This window comes from Felis catus, chromosome E3 (assembly GCF_018350175.1).
Source record: "Felis catus isolate Fca126 chromosome E3, F.catus_Fca126_mat1.0, whole genome shotgun sequence".
Classification (NCBI taxonomy): Eukaryota; Metazoa; Chordata; class Mammalia; order Carnivora; family Felidae; genus Felis; species Felis catus.
Window position 1 is genome coordinate 15,992,310 of NC_058383.1, and position 20,119 is coordinate 16,012,428.

General features: G+C 51.5%; 1 protein-coding gene across 2 annotated transcripts; it reads left to right on the plus strand.

Annotated features, from left to right (window-relative positions):
* The first annotated feature begins 6,607 nt into the window (after positions 1-6,607).
* On the plus strand, positions 6,608-20,085 carry GUSB (glucuronidase beta). 2 transcript variants are annotated; one of them, NM_001009310.1, is given in 12 exon segments: positions 6,608-6,840; positions 8,236-8,421; positions 8,754-8,935; positions 9,116-9,258; positions 9,711-9,898; positions 10,220-10,372; positions 10,623-10,801; positions 10,880-11,026; positions 13,383-13,467; positions 15,061-15,237; positions 18,052-18,187; positions 19,714-20,057. In NM_001009310.1, coding segments are annotated over 12 exon segments (1,956 nt in total). In that variant the 5' UTR covers positions 6,608-6,630; the 3' UTR covers positions 19,884-20,057.
* The last annotated feature ends 34 nt before the right edge of the window (positions 20,086-20,119 follow it).

Here is a 20,119-nt window from a genome sequence, read left to right on the forward strand (position 1 = left end):
TGTCCTTGTCTCTCTGCCCCTCACCCACTGTCTCTCTCTAAAAAATAAATAAATATTTTTTTTAAAAGATGCAAAAGACCACATATTATATAATTCAACTTACATAAAACATTTGGAATAGACAAATCTATACAAAATCTAGACAAAAAATAGATTAACGGTTGCTTAGGACTGGATGGGAGGGATAGAAGGATAGAAAGCAAAGAGCACAGAGTTTCCTTTTGAGGTGATGAAAATGTTCCCAACTTGATTGCAATGATGGTCACATACATCTGTGAATATACTGAAAATTATTGCATTGTATACTGTAAATGAATGAATTATGTGGTGTTTGAATTCTATTTCAATAAAGCTGTTAAAAAAAAATAAACATCAGGGGGTGCATGGGTAGTTCAGTTAAGCATCTGACTCTTGATTTCAGCTCAGGTCATGATCTCACGGTTCATGAGATCAAGCTCCACACTGGGCTCTGTGCTGATAGCTCTCTTTGCTGAATCCACTGCAAGAATGGGGACCATTTATCACTAGCCAGACTGTCCACATTCCAGAAATGTTATCACTCTGAAAGACCAGGTATTGTGAAAGCCCAGAGGAATCCTGTGGAGGGACCTCATCACTTTAGAAATCAGCCTCCTTGGAAAGAAAAGCAAGAGATTCTGGGTTGACAAAGAGAAACTGGTGACAGTTCACACAGTCTGTAGTCAAATATAGCACATGATCAAGGGTGTTCCACTGGGTTTCCATTAGGAGGAGGTCTGTGTGTGCTCACTTCCCCCATTTATATCTGTATTCAGGAGGGTGGGTCTCTTGTTGAAATCTTACTTTTCGTGAATGAAAAAAATCAAACTGCTGGGTAAGTGAGGCCCGGTATTACTTGTTCAGTATCTCAAGCCCAGAAAGTTACTGGCATTGAACTTGTACCAAACTCAGCTTCTTTGATTCAGCAAGCTACAGCAGTTAATCACAGGCTATCAGAAAAATTTTAGATGTTATCTGTCTCTTAGAAAGGAACTGATTGGTGGGCTGATGAAAAGATCTGAGGTCATTCAGCTACAGAGGCAAGAAGTTGCCAAATGAGTCCCAGGACCTATCTGAGATAATGTTTAAATGCAATAAAATTTATCTATTGGGGAGCAAAATAGGAAGTCTCAGACTTGTGCTCTGATCAGCTGAGTATCCTGTGACTTGCTTATTAAATTCAAAGCTGTGACCATACAATCTTTGCAGGGACATTTTGTGTTGCTGCACTCGACCACGAAGGGAAAGCATTAGTATTTTCCGTCTTAGACATCAGAAAGTCCTTTCGATGTAGGGTAATTTGGGAAAAGGAGTGAATGTGCCATCAACAATGGTAAATGTAGTTTGGGGTGTATTACCTTGAGTAAGTCATTTTACCTCTCTGAGCCTTAATTTCCTCATCCGTGATAGAGACAGAATAGTCATTTTATAGTCTTTCAGAGCCATAAGGATCCCTTAGCAGAATGCCTGCTCACAGGATTTCTATCGTTATTGTCATCAAGTGATAGGAATCCAGTGGGCACCCACACACACCTCATCTTTGCCCCAGTGATGCTCTGTAGGCTCTCACTTGGGGGTCAGGGACCATGTGATGGTAGTCATGGGACAAGGAAGAGGGTCAGCTGCCAGAAAGTCACAGTCTGGCGAAAGCCAGACAGCCAGGACTCTAGTGCTGTCCCCTCAGTACAAATGTGCTGACAGCTGCCATCCCAGGAAGAAGGAAAAGGGAGAGGAAACGAAAGACTTGGCATCTGAACCACGCTTAGAAAGATGACCCGGAGATCAGCCCAAACAGTGCTACAGCCTCCAAGACAAGCCTGGGAAAGTATTTCTGGGCCCAAGAGGCAGGTACATAAGCAGAAGTGTGCTGAGGGATGGGAGAAATACCCAGAAAAGTAGCTTAAGACAGACCTACAGTCAAGTAGCAAAATGACTCCATGTTTCAGATACAAAATACCGGTGAATAAAGCACAAAAAGAAACAGACCCGGAAAGATCTAGTCAAGATTAAAGTAAGCGAGGCCTCTTTGTGAACCAGACACAAGCAGAAGTGGTGAATAGGGAGCCACAGGGACCTGCCCTGGGTCAAGGGCAGAACTGGTGGCCGAGCACTTCCCTTCTGTGGGGCAGCAGGAAATGAAAGCACCCATGTGTACCAGCCCCATGGAGGGCCCTCAGGATGCCCAGTAAAGGGGAAGATGAGCAGACCCACCAGGCCGCCAGGCCACATCTCTATTCCTAGAACGCAGCTGGGCAGTCTTGCATGTGAGCACAGGATCAAGAACCGCCTGAGGAATGGACAGCGTGGAGTTGGTTGTGAAAGTGCGAAATGGAAACAGCCTAATTGCTGCATAGGAAAAGGGCAGGGGCGCCTGGGTGGCTCAGTGGGTTAAGTGTCTGACTCTTGGTTTCTGCTCAGGTCATGATCTCGAGGTTCGTGGGACCGGACCCCTGGATGGACTCTGCACTGACAATGCAGGGTCCTGCTTAGGAGCCTGCTCTCCTCACTCTGCCCCTCCCCGGCTCATGGTCTCTGTCTCTCTCAAAATAAACAAACCTTGAAAAAAAAAAAAAAAAAAGGAAAAGGGCAAAATCAGTGGTGGTGTATTCACACAGTGGAATCTTCTCCAGCAATTAAAATGGGTGAACTAGAGCTATGTGTATCAGTGTGGACAGTTTGGGCCAAAGCAAGTGATGTGGCTATGAGTGGTCCTGGGGGTGGGAAAGTAAACCCATCCCCCCAGGGAAGGATGCTGCTGTCAACGAATGGTTATTCAGTCTACCACAGGTATTCAGAGAAAGAGAGGAGCAAGGTCACTTCAGACTACGACCAGTGTCAGGGATAAATCAGGGAGATGTGAGAAGGTGACTGGACAGGGTGCTAATTTATATTAGGTGTGTCAGAGAAGAACCTGCCCCTTATTTCTCTTGTTTAAAATTATCTTCTGGGGGTGACTAACTGGCTCAGTCAGTTAAATGTCTGACTTTTGATTTCGGCTCAGGTCATGATCTCACGGTTTATGGGTTCAAACCCCTAGTCAGGCTTTGCACTGGCAGTGCAGAGCCTGCTTGGGATTCTCTCTCTCTCTCCCTCTTTCTCTGCCCCCTCTTCTCTCTCCACCCCCAAAATAAATAAATAAACATTAACTTCGATTTCCAAACTGTTCACTGGCAGTTGAGGGGCTACATCATCTGGTGGCCAATTCAGACAAGTTCTCTGACAAATATTTGGAGGAAAGCCTCAGAAATAAGAGCAGGGGGGCGCCTGGGTGGCGCAGTCGGTTAAGCGTCCGACTTCAGCCAGGTCACGATCTCACGGTTTGTGAGTTCGAGCCCCGCGTCAGGCTCTGGGCTGATGGCTCAGAGCCTGGAGCCTGTTTCCGATTCTGTGTCTCCCTCTCTCTCTGCCCCTCCCCCGTTCATGCTCTGTCTCTCTCTGTCCCAAAAATAAATAAATGTTGAAAAAAAAATTATAAAAAAAAAAAGAAAAAAAAAAAGAAATAAGAGCAGGAACTAGAAACCAGTGCCCAAGAGAGCTGAAACTCAGTAACTTGCCTACATTTGTTAGTTAGGCTAACGTTCTCCTTCTGGCAGATGAGTCCTTAGAGTAGAAAGAGTTTGTGCACCTGTATTTGGGAACATCAAAGAGGGAGCTGGTCTCATTCCCAGATCAGGTTTAGGGGCTGGGGAGAAGAAGATTTCGAGGGTGAGGTGGGTGGGGGCAGCAAGTGAGGAAGACAAATGGGAAGGCCAGGTAGAGATGCTCCAAAAGAACAGCTATGGAGTGGCAGGTGACCCCAGGAAGAGGCAGAGCATTGGTGGAAGAATGGCTTCCAGAAAGAATGAGATGAGGACTGCTAGATCCAGAAAAATGGGGCGGGCAGAAGAGATGGCTCTTCAGTGTGGTAAAGGAGTTTATAGTGAATGGGGATGGTGAAGGTAGGAGGAGATTGTGTTCTGGATGGAACCTCAGAGGCAGTGGGGTTTCAGAAATAAAGAGTCTAGAGTGTGGTCCAGTATATGAGCAAAGGACTAAAGTCAAGTAGATCACAGAACTGAGCCCCAGGATGGGGAGGCTACTCACAGGGACAAGAAGTAGGATGGAGAAGGGGCTGAGCCACGGGCCGAATTGCACAGTGAGTTTGTGTGTGCAGGGAGAGTCTTGGAGACCAAAGGGGTGTGAGGATACAGCTGTCTGAATGGAGTATTAAAGAATGAGAGGGGCGCCTGGGTGGCTCAGTCGGTTAAGTGTCCAACTTCAGCTTAGGTCATGATCTCACGGTTCGTGGGTTCGAGTCCCACATTGGGCTCTGTGCTGACAGCTCAGAGCCTGGAGCCTGCTTCAGATTCTGTCTCTCTCTCTCTCTGCCCCTCCCCTGCTCACACTCTGTCTTGCTCTCTCTTTCAAAAATAAATTTTAAAAACCCCACAAAGACAAAAAACAAACAAAAAAAATGAGAATGAAGGCAGAGGGAAGGGCATGAGCGAAGGCAGAGGGAAGGGCATGAGCGAAGGCACAGAGTCATGCAGCCACATGGTGTGTGCAGGAATTGAGGGCCAGGAACGGGTGTGATGGTTGACAAACCAAGCTTTGGGGTTTGGATTTATCCTCAAAGAGACAGGGACCTGCTCATTTCTCCTATTCCTATACTCATAATTTTGGGATGTCTCCAGATACATCTTTGGATCTGCTCTCTACCTGCCTTCATTTCTTTGGTGACCACATAAATTCTCAAAGCTGACAACTTCAAGTTTACATCTCCAGGCTCATATATTTATACAAGGCCAAAACCTTAGGGGTGGAGGTGGAGTGGGGAGAGGAAACTGGGCCAATGGGCTTTACCCACCAGGGTCTGTTTTTCAGGTTCACCTTTCATTAGTTCTCTGTCCTCTTCCCCATTAGACGGTAGAAAATCAATTTGTATTAAAATCAATTTATTAATTTTAGGAGACAATAGACCTTTAATTATTTATTTTTTGCCTGTTTTTTCAAAAATATATTTTTGAAAATTCGTTTTTTTTTTATTTTAAATGTTTATCTATTGATTTGTTTTATAATTGATTTATTTACTTTGAGAGAGAGAGAGAGAGCTGGGGAGGGACAGAGAATGAGAGAGAATCCCAAGCAGGCTCCGCACTGTCAGCGCAGAGCCTGATGTGGGGCTTGAACCCACTAACTGAGATCATGACCTGAGCCCAGATGAGGAGTCAACCAATTAACTGACTGAGCCACCCAGGTAGCCCTATTTATTGATTTTTGAGAGAGAGTGAGCACAAACAAGGGAGGGGCAGAGACAGAGAGATATAGAATCTGAAGCAGGCTCCAGGCTCTGAGTGGACAATACAGAGCTCGATGTGGGGCTGGAATGCATGAACCACAAGATCATGACCTGAGCCAAAGTCCCACACTTAACCAACTGAGCCCCCCAGGTGCCCCTATTTATTTATTTTGAGAAAGAGAACATGGAGGAGGGGCAGAGAGAGAGAGGGAGAGAGAGAATCCCAAGCGGTCTCCGCACTGGCACTGACATCGCTGAGTCTGATGCAGGGCTCAAATTCACCAAATTAGATTATGACCTAAGCTGAAGTCTGATGCTTAATTGAGCCACCCAGGCGCCTCTGCCTGTTTGATTTTAAAAAAGCATTTATTGGTTTGATTAAAAGAATAATGTTATGTTCATTGCAGGAAATTTCAAAAAAATCAAAAAAGTATGAGAAACAAAATGGAAATTATCTATAACACCAGTAATACTTCACATCTACCTGTATTTCTGCGGATACAATATTTTGATCATACTGTATGTACTTTTGCATCCTACTTTTCTTGTTTTTATATTGTGAGAAAAAAAAAACCTTTAAATCTTGTCAGCTCCTAAAATATATTTTATTTTTACTATTCTGGGGACTCTGTTGGCAGTATGAAGGCCCATTATTAGGTTGCTTGGTTAAGTATAAAATCAGCAAAAAGTAAAAAAAAAAAAAAAGTAATTTTAAGAATCAGGTAACTGTACAATTTTATCTAGACCAGGTTACTGGGGCCATAAGCCCCCTCTCCTTGCATCTTTATGATCCCACAACACCAACTGGGAGCCCTGAGCCCCTGGTTAGAGGTTTGGGGCTCAGGTGACGGTAGCTGGAGGCCCACGGTCAAGGCTACGGCCGCGGGGTGCACGCCACTAGGCACCGCAGAGACTTCGCCTGGGCTCACGGGCTGTCCGGCTGTTTCCCTGGGTCCCGCTCTGGCCGCAGCCCCGGACCGACCGCCCCGGGCGGGGGAGCAGTCGGACCGGGGAGGACAAGGCGGCGAGGCGGGCGCAGAGCCTGGGACCTCTGCCTTTCAGGACGGGGGCTGGAGGCTCGGGGTCCCTCTCCCCTGAGGGCCTAACCTCGGGCTCCCCGCCGGCCCACCCCCATCCCCGCCGCGGCCCTGTGGCCAGCAGACAGTGGCGTCCCTGCGGCCCCAGAGCTCCTCCGGACCGGGAACTCACCCTCAACCAAAATGGCGCGGGAGGCCTCAGGTGGGGCACGTGACTTCGCGCGCCGCCCCGTCCGCCTCCAGCGCCGCTCCGAGCCCAGCGGTAAGCGGCTGGCTGTGAGCTGCCACGAGCGAAGCATGCTCCGGGGGCCGGCGGCGGTCTGGGCGGCGCTCGGCCCGCTGCTTTGGGCCTGCGGGCTGGCGCTGCGGGGCGGGATGCTCTACCCCCGGGAGAGCCCGTCGCGGGAGCGCAAGGAGCTGAACGGCCTCTGGAGCTTCCGCGCCGACTTCTCCGAGAACCGGCGCCAGGGCTTCGAGCAGCAGTGGTACCGGACCCCGCTGCGCGAGGTGCGGACCCAGCGGGGGAGGTGGGCAGGGAGTCTTCCTCTGAGGTCTCGGAGCTGTCGGCCAGGAGGAGGTTAAAGCTGGACGGCTTTGGAGGCGTGGGATCAGACGACGGGGAGAGGGACTGCGAGGGAGGAAACGGGTGGAGGGCCGGCCCGGACGTCCGGGGGGCGGCGGGACAGGCCTCTGCTCCAGCCCGGTTCGGTAAGACTGGCTGAGCCGGACAGGCTCGCGGCGCTGGCACTGAGCTCGGGGGCGGGAGGACAGGAGGTGTAGGCGTCTTGGCACCAGCCCTGCTCTGGCGCGAAGGACCTGGGGTTCTGAGGTTCAGAGAGAGGACGGGGCTTGGCACCCACCCGGCCAAGGACTCCTCCCGGGCTCTCCCCTCTGACTTGGGTGGTGTCGGCGGGAAGTGGTGCTGGGCCTGTGTGCCCACTGGCCCTCTCTTCTCTCCTAGATCCTCTTTTGTCAGTCTTTGCCATCCGTTCCTCAGGGGAGGAAGAACTGGGTGCGGGGCTTGTGCCCCACTCACAGTTTCCTCAGCAGAGCAGCCCCTGCCCCCACCAGCTTCCTCCCCGGGGCAGTCGGTTGTCTTCCTCTTAGGGTCTGGTCTGAAGGGATCCTCTCGCCTCTGCCTGGGTTGTGGGCTGGGCTCGCCCTTGTCCACAGACTGCCCTGAGAAGGAGCTGGCTGCCCCCCAGCCCCAGACACAAACCATGCTAGCAGGAGGATCTCTTACCAAGTTATGCATCCATTCAGCCAACGTTTTTTGAGTCTCTTACATGCAGGGCTGTGCCAGACCCTGGGATACAGCTGTGAGGGACAGAGGAAATCCCACAGACAGGACGTCAGGAAGGTCTTCCCCAGGCTGCTTCCAGGCTCACCGAGCTGTCCTGCTGGTGCCTAGCCTTCTACTGGAGATGTTCAGGGGATGCCCTGTCAGGCTCAGGCTCACCCAGTTCTGCCAGGTTGTCAGAAGGCAGTATCCCATGGGCCCCCAAAGGCCTTCCCTGACCATCCCTGCCACCCTCCACACTCTCTTCATAGAGCCGATCACCTGACAGCGGAAGCCTTGCTCACGGTTTCATTCCTAGCACCCGGAACAGCATTGTAGGTATTCACTGCACACCGTTGATCGAGTGACTGAGTGACCGCTGTCTGCTTCGTGGAGTTGTGCGAATTAAATGAGCTCCATAAACGGCATCAGTCAGTTGCTGGCAAAGAATAAGAATGGTGGGGTGGCCTGGAATCCCGGGGCTGAGGGGAAGTCATCTTACCCAGCCTTCTTCCTGCAGGCCAGGTGGCTGGGGAACATGGCCCCTGGGGAAGGGGGTTGCCTGGGTCCTGGTCCTCCATTCCTAGGTGGTCCGGACCTGATCCCAGCCCTTCTTTCCACAGTCGGGCCCCACCCTGGACATGCCGGTTCCCTCCAGCTTCAATGACGTGGGCCAGGATAGGCAGCTGCGAAGCTTTGTCGGCTGGGTGTGGTACGAGCGGGAGGCGACCCTGCCCCAGCGATGGACTCAGGACCTGGGCACCAGAGTGGTGCTGAGGATTGGCAGCGCCCACTACTATGCCATTGTGGTGAGTACAACAAGCATCGGGCAGGGCGAGTGGTCATGTGCAGTTGCTGAGCAGCCTGGGGCTGCCTTGGGGTGTGTGGTTCCCAGGGGTCACCTGACAGCCTGCCTCCTGGGGTGGACTGGGGGGCGTACACCCATGTCCCACACTGGGGTTGGTGCCCTGGGTCGGGGGAAGGTTGCCTGATCTGTTCAGCTAGAGCTTCATTCCTCCATTCCTGAGGCAGGGCGTGGCTGGCGGGGCCCTGAGCCCCCACATACGACACTTCTGTGTGAGGGAGTGCCTGCGATGGCCGCCCTGACTTGCTGTTCCTCCCCGTATCTCTCTGTCTGCAGTGGGTGAATGGGGTCCACGTGGCAGAGCATGAGGGGGGCCATCTCCCCTTCGAGGCTGACATCAGCAAGCTGGTACAGAGTGGGCCCCTGGCCTCTTGCCGCATTACCATTGCCATCAACAACACGCTCACCCCCCACACTCTGCCGCCAGGGACCATCCTCTACCAGACGGATACCTCCAAGTGAGCGGCACCCTGCTCCCCCCTCCACCCCACTCCCCACCCTGCCGACTGGTCTTCCCACTAGGGGCAGGGTGGCCCTAGCAGACGTGAGGCCCTGGCTCTGGGAGGCCAGGGAGACATGTGAGCTGAGGTCAGAGTATCAGAGCAAGGTCCAAGTTGGCCATTGTTCTCCCATCCTAGGTACCCCAAGGGTTACTTTGTCCAGAACATAAACTTTGACTTCTTCAACTACGCGGGGCTGCATCGGCCCGTGCTCCTCTATACCACACCTACCACCTACATCGATGACATCACCATCAGCACCAGCGTGAACCAAGACACTGGTAAGGGCTCCCTGCAGGAACTTCCCTCAGCCAGGCCCCAAGTGGCTCTGCTCCCTGTTTGGAAAGATGCTCCAGGAGAAAGCCTCTGCCGGCATCTCTTCCCCCTCGAGGTTCCCATCCGCCCAAAAAGAGCTGAAATCCAGCCTGTCTGAACTGGCACGGGCAGCAGAAATCATTCATCTGGTCTGACCTCCTTTTGTGAGGGAACGAAGCCCAAGGAGAAGTGGGGCTCGTGTAAAATCATAGCTCAGGGTGAATCGCTTAGGATTCATGAGAATCTGTGTCCCTTCCCACTGTGCTGCCCTCACCTCATCTCCCCTCACTGCAGGTTGGGCTCCAGAAATAAACGGTTGTTGGCTGAGGACTCCTCAGAGTGGTGGCTGCAGGAGGCTCTCTGTGTGACCCAGATCGTGTCCCTCCCTTTTTGGTCTGATCTTCCTTGTCTCTTGCAGGGCTGGTGGATTACCAGATTTTTGTTGAAGGCGGTGAACACTTTCAACTGGAAGTGCGTCTTCTGGATGAGGAAGGCAAAGTCGTGGCCCAGGGGACAGGGGGTCGGGGCCAGCTGCAGGTGCCCAATGCCCACCTCTGGTGGCCATACCTGATGCATGAGCACCCTGCCTACCTGTACTCATTGGAGGTAACGAGGTCTTTTGCCCCCACCCAGCAGCCTTGGCTTCCAAGGGGGTACAGGACAGGTAGTCAGGTACACGTGGTCCTCTGAGCTTCCGGTCTGATTTTCTCACCGCTTGGTAGGGAGGCCCAGTTTTGAAGAGCAGGCACCAGGGGCAGGGTGAATGTTCCTCCTTGTTAATGGCAGAAGCTGGGAATTTCTGCATCTCTCTGCGTGCAGCCCCAGACGTTGGCCGTTGTGGTTCACGAGGGGCCTTCCCGCTGGAGGGTGGGCTGTGCGGGGCTCAGGCCAGCACGGATGCCTCACACCGGTGCTCGGCTTTCACAGGTGAGGTTGACCGCGCAGACGGCAGCTGGGTCTGTGTCTGACTTCTACACTCTCCCCGTGGGGATTCGCACGGTGGCTGTCACAGAGCACCAGTTCCTCATCAATGGGAAACCTTTCTATTTCCACGGGGTCAACAAGCACGAGGATGCAGATGTGAGTCGTGGCTTCTGGGTTCCTGTGACAGTTGTTGCTCACCACTGCCTTCCGCGTGACCCCTGAAGCAGTTGAGGGTGACTCAGAGCAGTGAAGCAAACTGCGTGAAACAGTTGCCGGATGGGGCCTGATGGGGCCTGTCCTTATGCCAGATTGAGGGCTAATGGGATGACCCTTCCGGGGCCTGGCTCCAGACGGAAGCGCATCTGGGACAGGGGAGGGAGGATCACTCGACTGTGCTCTCCCCTAGATCCGAGGGAAGGGCTTTGACTGGCCACTGCTGGTGAAGGACTTCAATTTGCTTCGCTGGCTCGGGGCCAACGCCTTCCGCACCAGTCACTACCCCTACGCGGAGGAGGTGATGCAGCTCTGTGACCGCTATGGGATCGTGGTCATCGACGAGAGTCCCGGTGTGGGCATCGTGCTGGTGTGAGTGCCCGCCGCCCTCCCTGCTCAGCCGGCCGGGGGCGCAGGCGCTGACGGCTCCTTTTCCTCCCTCTGCCACAGCGAGAGCTACAGCAACGTGTCTCTGCAGCACCACCTGGAGGTGATGGAGGAGCTGGTGCGCAGGGACAAGAATCACCCGGCTGTTGTGATGTGGTCTGTGGCCAATGAGCCCGCTTCCTTCCTGAAACCTGCCGGTTACTACTTCAAGTGAGTGCTCCCTCTGCCCTGGGTGGGGTCAGGGGTGAGACCTCAGCCCTTTGGTCTGGGTCAGCCTTGGGTAGCAGCGCTGAGGTTGGCTCTGGGGCAGGCATGTGCTATGAGAGGCAGCGTCCACTCCCAGCCCAGGTGGGGGTGCCTCCGTACATGGTCACTGCAGGGCACCAAGTACACACCCACCACTTGTGATTTCAACCCACTGAGCCCGGTGTCCCTTTGTCACATCTGAAATGAAATCTAGGGTTAACTTTTTTCTTTTTTTAAGTTTATTTATTTTAAGAGAGCACGTGCAAGTGGGGTGGGACGGAGAGAGGGAGAGAGAGAGAATCCCAAGCAAGCTCTGCACTGTCACCACGGAGCCTGACAGGGGGCTTGAACTCACAAACCATGAGATCATGACCTGAGCTGACACCAAGAGTCACATGCTTAACCGACTGAGCCACCCTGGGCACCCCTGGAGTTAACTTCTGCATAGAGTGACTTAGAGACATAACTTCAGGTTATGAAAAGAACAGTGGCCTGGCCCAACTATGATATAGAGGAGGGTCATTTATATAATTACACGTGAGTGCATGAGCCAACTCCCCAGAAGAGCCAGTGAAGGGGTCAGACGCTTGCACTTAGATGTGGAACCACCTGAGAACGCAGCTATAGATGCTGACAGTGGGGGCATCGTTTTGGTGACTGATGCCACCGGTGGTGTTTCCTTCACTGCTGTGCATTTATGAAGTGGTGACTCACTCTAGGTAAAGTTCCAAGCCAAACCAAGTATAGTCTTCTCTCAATTTTTATGTTATCTCCATTCCTGGGAAATTTAGTGCATGTTACACCTGCAAAAACCACTTGGTGATGCTTTGGGTTCATCTCTGTAAAGTGGCTTTATGAAACTGGATTATGTAGGCACATGATTATAAACAGGTTTTTCAATGACATGCACGTTCTGACTGTTTTAAGTCACATTATTAGACAGGATCAGCCCATCTTTTGTTCACAGTCCCATTCACTAAATGCCAGTAGGCTTCCGCCACCCTGGCATTGCAGTGGACAGAAACCACACCTACGGGTGATTTCCAGCGGTGGGAGGGTCTACTACCTCAGGGTGGGGGTGGTCCTTGGTTCCTTGTCTTACAATCATGCAGTTGTAACTTGGCCCACAGAGGGGGATCACTTCACTTGGCTATAGAGGCAGCAGAGGCCATTCAGTGTCATAGAGTGCTGTGAGCTGAGCCGTGCGTACAAGATGCGGGGCTCTGAGCAGCAGGCCCACTGGGCAAAGCTCTGAATGTGCAGCCTGGTGCCTTGGGGCACAGGCCTGTGTGAGCCAGGGCTGGGGAGACAGAAGTTTGTTGTGGGGCAGAAAGCGCAGGTGTCTGAGAATGGGTGCCTGCAAGCTTTTCTGGGAGGTGGAGAGAAGGTGATGCATGATCGTTGGTGCAGTAGGGAGGTGGTCAGGGAATGGCTGGAGCTGCCTGGGCATCAGGAGCTCAGCGAGGCTTCAAAGCTTCCCGGAGGCACACAGGTTGTTTCAGAGTGTGGCTCTGGGACTCGAGGTGAAGGGTGCTGTTCTGGCTTGAGGAACCGCAGCCCTCGTATGAGGAGAGCAGGGTGGGAAGAGTGTCATGGAGAAGGAAGCCAGCTGTGGGGACGGGGAGCAGAGGAGCAAGCTTGACCAGTGAACGGAGTGACCTGTGCTGAGGTGGCGTGTGACGGGTCCCCAGGCTGGGCCCCGAGCGCAGACTGGGCCCTCTGTTGGGAGCCTCTTTCCGCAGCTCCTCCTTGGTGAATGACATGAAATGCTGTTTCTTCTGAGTATGGGGGTGACTCTCCAGTGTCAGTTAAGTGCCCTGCTGTTGTCTCCCAGAGCCCTGTACCTCCCACTTGTAATGGCAGCATAGCGTTTCCCCGTGCAAATGTCTGGTCCCACTGCTCCTGTTCCAGTCTCCAGTGAGTGCCCAGTGCACACACAGCCCGCCTCCTCACACACATCCTCTACTCGTTAAATTAACGTCCACATTGGTCCACGCCCCACCCGTTCCCTGTTTTCAAGAGGTTTTTCCGAGATTCCGGCAGCACCCAGCCCAGCCCAGCCCAAGGACCCCACTGTGAGGGTGGCCTTCCCTCTGTGGGGGTGGGATTTGGGGAGCGAGAAGGAAAGAGGCCAAGGAACGTGATCTAAGGCTAGAAGACCGTGTTTGCCTACCGAAAGGAGTCTTCAAGGTCGGGAGGGAGGAAGGGTTTTGTCTTTACTTTTTGGCTGTGAGGGTGGAGAGAGAGAGAGAGAGAAAGACGGCTGTATGAGGGCCCTTCCCAGACTGATAAGCCTGTGTCTTCTGCCCTCTGTGGACAGGACGCTGATTGCTCACACCAAAGCCTTGGATCCCTCCCGGCCCGTGACCTTTGTGACCAACTCCAACTATGAAGCAGACCTGGGGGTGAGCCTGGGGGTCTCTGTGCCACTTCTCTTCCCTGCCTGTCTCTCGCCTTGCTGTGATCCTTGCTAACACAGGCTGCTGGGAGGAGCCCTGAGCAGCCGGTCCAGACGCGTCCCTGGATGGTCTTCAGGTTAAAGATAACTAGCTGCTTGTTTGCCCAGCAGTATGGCTTCTCAGTCCAAGGAGGCTGGCACAGGGAGGTTTCGTGCGTTCTCAGGTCAGAGTCAGGGTTTGATGCTCCGTGGTTTAGTATGCTTTTAAAGTGGCACAGGTTTAAGGGAGCTTAAAGTTGTCACTGTCCAGTGTTTCTCAAACCCAGCTGGTTGTCAGAACCACTCAGAGAAGCTCTTTGAAAGTACAGATGCCTAGATGCTGATCTAATAAGTCCAGGCTGGCGATCTGAGTTTTTAAAAAAGGAACCCCTGACTGGAATCGAAGGGTCAGACAGGCTCACTTGGCTGGCTGGACCACACGCATCCCTCCCCACCCCCTGGCGCAGCAGCCCCTCGGAAACTATGTGCAGGGTTACACTGAGGCTGTACCTAGAACATGGCAGCAAGAGAATGTGTCTTCACCAGAGAACTGAAGGCCAGTCCTTAAAAGGAAGACACTACAGAAAGAGAAAACATCTGCAGAAAGAATGGAGGAGAGAACGCAATGTACAAAATGAACTGGGAACACTCCTTTTAACATGAGCGTCCAAAGGCTCGTAGCCCTGGTGTTTCCCTTGCCATCTTTTGAGAACAGCCCCTTCAAAGAAGCATAAAGACTGTGCCCAAACACCAGCATGGCACAGGCAGGCACGGATGTCCTCAGAGCCCAAGTGGCATATCCTCGTTCTCGTCTTCTGTGTGGATGGGGCAGCCAGTGCCTGGGCCACAGAGGGTTGCCAGGCTCACCTGGTGGGATGTGTGATCCGTGTGCAAGTGTCCACCCGCGGGCACTTCCCCAGCTCCCTCTTTCTGCCCGCTGCTTTCAGCCACAGTTTGGAAAGGGGCTCGGTCGCTTGGGAAGGTCGGACCACATCAGCCCCAGTACAGGCTTTCGAGACTGGCTTGTGTTCTGGTGATGGGAGAGGCCGGACACTTAGCTGGCCTAGCCCTTGTCACTCAGTCCTGAGCACTGCACTGTGTAGACATGAGGGGTCCCGCCCATCATTGCCGCTGCCCTCCTAGGAGGGAAGTTTTCGGCCACTCTGTGGCCCCAGCACCAGCTCACGAACGACATGGTTCACCAAGACCTTTGTGGGGAAAAAAACCAGCTCTGTCCTTCAGTTGGGAACATTTCCCAGGTAAGGGAAGCCCAGTGACAGGAGCGCCACCGCCCCAGGCTGGCACCGCAGCCGGCTCATGGGGCGTCTGCTCTACCACTCAGTCTCTCCAGAGCCTAGCTACATCCAGGTCAAGAGCGTCAGCCCAGGATTATAGACTTGCCTTATTCAGGTCACTTCTATGTCTGCTACACGTGGGAGCACCTAGATCATTTTCTGCAGCCCCCTGTTGCCTCCTGTGCCGGAAGAGCCCCCTGAGTTTGTGAGCCCTAATGCTCTTACAGTCTTTTGGTTCGTGAACAAGTTTAATGCTCTCATCCTAGGCGCCGTATGTGGACGTCATCTGTGTGAATAGTTACTACTCTTGGTATCATGACTATGGTCACATGGAGGTGATTCAGCTGCAGCTGGCAACCCAGTTTGAGAACTGGTATAGGACCTATCAGAAACCAATAATCCAGAGCGAGTACGGAGCAGACACCATTGCAGGGTTTCACCAGGTAAGTGGTGTAGAACATCGTTTATTTTTTCACTCTCGGACATTTCCCCAAGCTGGAAATGTGCTCCTCTCCCACCCGTCACTTGTCCTGATGATCTCCATGCAGTGCTGGCTCACACCAGCCTGTCCTCCACACTCGCGGCTGCCGGACTCGGGCCTCCGCCTCGCTTGCTTGGTCCTCCTTACTGGCCTTGTTTCCAAAGAGCCTCCCCTAGCTGCCCGAGTGGTCTCCTGAACAAATCCGAATCTTGGGAGCCTTGTCATTGGCTTCCCCTGACCCCCACGCTAAAGCCCCAGTCCCTGGCCGGGGCAGTCAACGTCCTTTGCTCTCTGCCCTCTCCCAGGTCGTCCTCCTCTGCTTTCACTCCTGGGCTGTTTTCACTGTGCTTGTTGGCTCCTGCTCTGGTGTGGGCTGTTCCGTCTGCCTGGAATGCCCACGTTAGCACCACGTTCACTGACTACGGGATTCTTACTCTGTTCGCATCTCAGCTCAGACGTCCCTCTTTGGTGAGGTTTACCCCGCCTGCCCTAGGCAGAGGAAACTGCTCCTTCTGCCTGGTCTTTGTGTCAGCGTTTCTCACTGGGTGCCATCATTATCTCTTTGGCCCCCTCCCTGACCAGACTGTGGGCTCCAAGAGAGAGACTGAATCCTATGTATCAGTGCTTCCCAAGCCCTCAGCAGTGTCCGGCCCTCAGTGGGTGCTAAATAATAATTGTTAAGGAAATGAATGAAAACTTGGAGCAAGGTTTTTTTTTTTTTTTTTTTTTTTTTCTGTTTATTTTTTATTTTTGAGAGAGAGAGAGAGAAAAGGGAAAGGATCTGAAGCAGGCTCTGCACTGACAGCAGAGAGCCTGATGTGGGACTTGAACTCACGAACTATGAGATCATGACCTGAGCTGAAGTCAGACGCTCGGCCAACTGAGCCACCCAGGCGTCCCCGAGGAAGATTTAATCACTAGCTTTTCTCTCTCTCTCTCTCTCTCTCTCTCTCTCTCTCTCTTTTTTATTCATTTCCTTCCCAAAGATATGATGCTTTATCTTGGGGATTTTTTTCATGTGGGTTCTTGAAGCACAGCCAGCCCCTCATCCCTACCCAGCTTCCTTACACTCAACTGTCACAAGTACCACATTCCTTGTTGACACATTTTTTTAAAAATTTTTTTGTAATGTTTATTTTTGAGAGAGAGACAGAGACAGAGTGTGAGTCGGGGAGGGACAGAGAGAGAGAGAGAGAGGAAGACACAGACTCTGAAGCAGGCTCCAGGCTCCGAGCTGTTAGCACAGAGCCCAACACAGGGCTCGAACCCATAAACCATGAGATCATGACCTGAGCTGAAGTTGGACGCTTAACTGAGCCACCCAGGTACCCGACACACCTTTCTTAATATGCTTATCCTTGGTGTGTTGAACAACTACCTCTATGTGCTATATTATTCTGTTCATACCCTTAAATTCATCTTGCTTACACAGAATGCCACTTTACAAACTGGTAAAGTAAGGGAAAATAGCTTATGAAGACAGTGTATATGTACATCAGTTCTCCGTTTTTGAAAAGGTAACCAACTCTGAATGTTTAAGAAACTCAGTCTAGATCTAGTGCTGATAGGACCCTTTGCAGTGATGGAATGTTTCTGCATTGTCCAAGAGGGTAGCCACCAGCCACATGTGACTCTTGAGGACTTGAAATATGACTAGTTATGACTGAGTTGACTTAGTTTAATTCGGTTTTAAGAATTAGACAATGCGGTTGTCTAATGGGTTGTTTCCATTAAAACAAAGTAAGAACATCTACATATACAACTTTGGAACTGGAACAAAACCTGGCTCAGTTGTACCGTTACATTACCAGTGTGACCTCGATGGCATTTCTATCCTTCTCTTTGGAAAAGAAAGCCAAGGCCTACAGGGCTTTGTTCTCTTGTAAAGTCACTGAAAAGCTCTATCCTTGAACATTTAATATTTGAGTGCCCCTCAGATTGCCATGGGATGAAAACTGAGACCATCCCAAGAACCTCTAAAAGGTCATTCTATCTTAGTACACAGCACACAGGCGCTCTTCACCAGGTACTGAACGAGTCCACAGATGTGGCCTCTGCCTTCGTTCGTCAGGATGCTTCTCACCTGTCAGGTCCTTGACGTCTCCTCAAGGGAGCTTTGCGTGGCCCTTCTCAGCCCCACCGCTAATTACCCCCTGGCTCTGGCTCTGGCTTTGCACTCTGCCAGTCACCGCCGTTTACCCTCATTACGCTAACACCTTGAGTCTTTCTTGTCGGAGTATAAAGCCTGCAGGGGCAGGGACACTCGCCTTTCTTGCTTGTCACTTCATCACCAGAGCCTCCATCCATACTAAGTGATTATTTGTCGAATGGACGGATGTGCTAAGTAGCAGCTGCTCACCCAGACCAGATACAGAGGAATTCGAGTTGAGTTCAAGTGAGTCACACTATTTCTCAAATCGTCAGCTGGCAGCTACTTAAAATGTGAGTTTTAAATTTATTACCTGAAGACTCATTTTTACTTCCAGTGTAGCTCAGCTTTCAGGCTGCACCGGTGAATAGAGACGGAAGATAAAATATCAAACTCTGCTTAGAAATAAAGCAGTTCCTAATTAAGGTTCCTTAAACAATCCCGTTTCTTTACTCTGGGCTACGCCACAGTCTGGCTGTATCTCCGCCCGCGCCCGAGTCCTGCAGTCACTGCAGCCCACCGTGGAGACGGGTATTTTGGTCACGTCACATGGATCTTTATTTTTATCCACCATTTACAATTCTGCCAGTTCTGCCTCTTAACTTCACTCTTTGCCTTGAATTCCAGGACCCACCTCTGATGTTCAGCGAGGAATACCAGAAAGGTCTGCTGGAGCAGTATCATTTGGTTCTGGATCAAAAACGCAAAGAATACGTGGTCGGAGAGCTCATCTGGAACTTTGCCGATTTTATGACTAACCAGTGTAAGTGGCAGTTGGGTTTGCGGAGTGTACTGTTCCTCATTTTTTCAGGTTGGCCTTTTAGTTCAGGACATTTGTTTGTAAGAGCAGTGGAAACGAGGGGGAAAGCTCTAATCAGTGTAAGCTATGTGAGGATTTCCTAGTTTGGCAAGCAGCAATCACTTGCCTGCTTCCCAGATCATTTCATGGTAAAAAAGCAAACGGAGGATGTATTATCTTGAGGCAAAAATGACCAACTTGCCTCTGTCTGTTTCACAACAGTGTGTGGAAAAAGTGGACCTAGCTTTGGATTCACGTGTGGGCTACACTTATTGTTATTCCAGAGTACGGTACAAAGCCCGGGAAACTTAGTATGTTTTGGTGTGTTTTACATCGTTCACTTGTAGGAGGCAGGTTTACCAAATGCAAGTGTCAAAGTGTTTGGAATGTGGGAGGGTCTGAAAGTCTTCGGAGAGAAAACCGTCTGCATTCTTTCTCAAGTGGGGAGACGTGAGGGCCACTTCAGTGCCATTCATCGTGGATCCCATTTCTTTCTATACCTGTAGGTGTTACTGGTTTCTTGATATCCCATAAACTTAGCATAGCGATTTGGGGAGGTAAGGAAGGATTTGCTAGTAGTGGGATTTACAACCTATTATTCACAGGGAAAGACAAGTCTTTGGAAGGCGAAAGTTTAATGAAAAATTAGAAAGGAAAGAGGAAGGTAGAGTAAAAGGAACAAGAACTCCAGCCTCTCTCTGGCAAGTGAGATCGACGGCTCCTGAAGTCTGGTTTCGTGAATGGATGCGCTGGCTCTGTGTAGTAAGAAATTAGCTGTGCGACTGTGGACAGATGATCTGACCCTGTCACAAGCCTGTAAGTGGGGATGAGCCCCCTGCAGGTCGATGTAGGAATTCATGTGATAAAGTGCTTGGCCCAGTGCCTGGCATTTGCTTCTCGTGGAAAGACCTTCCCGTTCAACGGAAGCTGTGGTTTCACCTGAGGTGGAGAGAAGGTGTGCTGGGAGCCTGTGGCCCGCTTCGCCTCCTTCCCAGCTTCAGCTGCTGCAGAGCAGCCGACCAGCCACTGGCAGTTGGAACCCAGCCGGAAGTCTGCCTGAGAGAGCTTTGAAATCTGGTAGATCCCACCGAGGCACCCTTGCCTGGTCAGGACCCCAGCTCCCACTAGGAGAGCCGTCTCTTTAGAAAAGCCCAGGCCTTTCTCAGGGTAACTCTGTCTCAGTCCCCACTCTCATTACCGGGCAGCTGGGTGCTCATGTTTCAAACCTTATTTTGCAGATAAAAGAAAAATAATTTTAGATTTTCCTCTAAGAGACAACAACAACAACAACAAAAATATACCAGGGAGCTGAGCTGTTTGGGGGAGCAGCAGGTTAAATCTTTAGCCTTACATTAAGTGGCCACTTCAGACCAAGCAATCCTAAGTTTTATAGAAAAGGACATTTCTGTTTCGTGCCCAGCTTGTCTCTAGGTTGGTTCCCGTTTGGCCCATCAGAAGTCATCTGAAATACCTTTTTGCCTTGTTTTTAGCACCGCAGAGAGTAATGGGGAATAAAAAGGGGATCTTCACGCGCCAGAGACAACCAAAAGGGGCAGCGTTCCTTTTGCGAGAGAGATACTGGAAACTTGCCAATGAAACCAGGTATCCCTGGTCAGCTGTGAAGTCACAGTGTTTGGAAAACAGCCCATTTACTCTTTAAAGCAAGAACTACCTCTGCTGACAAGAGCAGATAGCAGCCCCTCCTCCACAAGTAAGGGGCAACTTCCACAGCAGTCCTGGACTATGCATGGCCGACTGGGAAGTTTCTGGCCCGGATTTTGTACTAATTTACCAGAAGGGAATGTCAGAGGTGCAAATAAAAGCTTTCGTAGTGTGGGAATAAAGAGTTGTCTTAAAAGTGACCGTCCATAAATGCGATGATCTGTATTGCGGGAA

Excerpts from the sequence above, each read along its gene's own strand:
- GUSB (XM_023246203.1), top strand. The coding sequence starts at position 8,355 with ATGGACTCAGGACCTGGGCACCAGAGTGGTGCTGAGGATTGGCAGCGC. Across the intron at positions 8,422-9,710 it reads CCCACTACTATGCCATTGTG|GGCTGGTGGATTACCAGATT; the intron begins GTGAGTACAACA and ends TGTCTCTTGCAG. Across the intron at positions 15,238-18,051 it reads CCATTGCAGGGTTTCACCAG|GACCCACCTCTGATGTTCAG; the intron begins GTAAGTGGTGTA and ends CTTGAATTCCAG.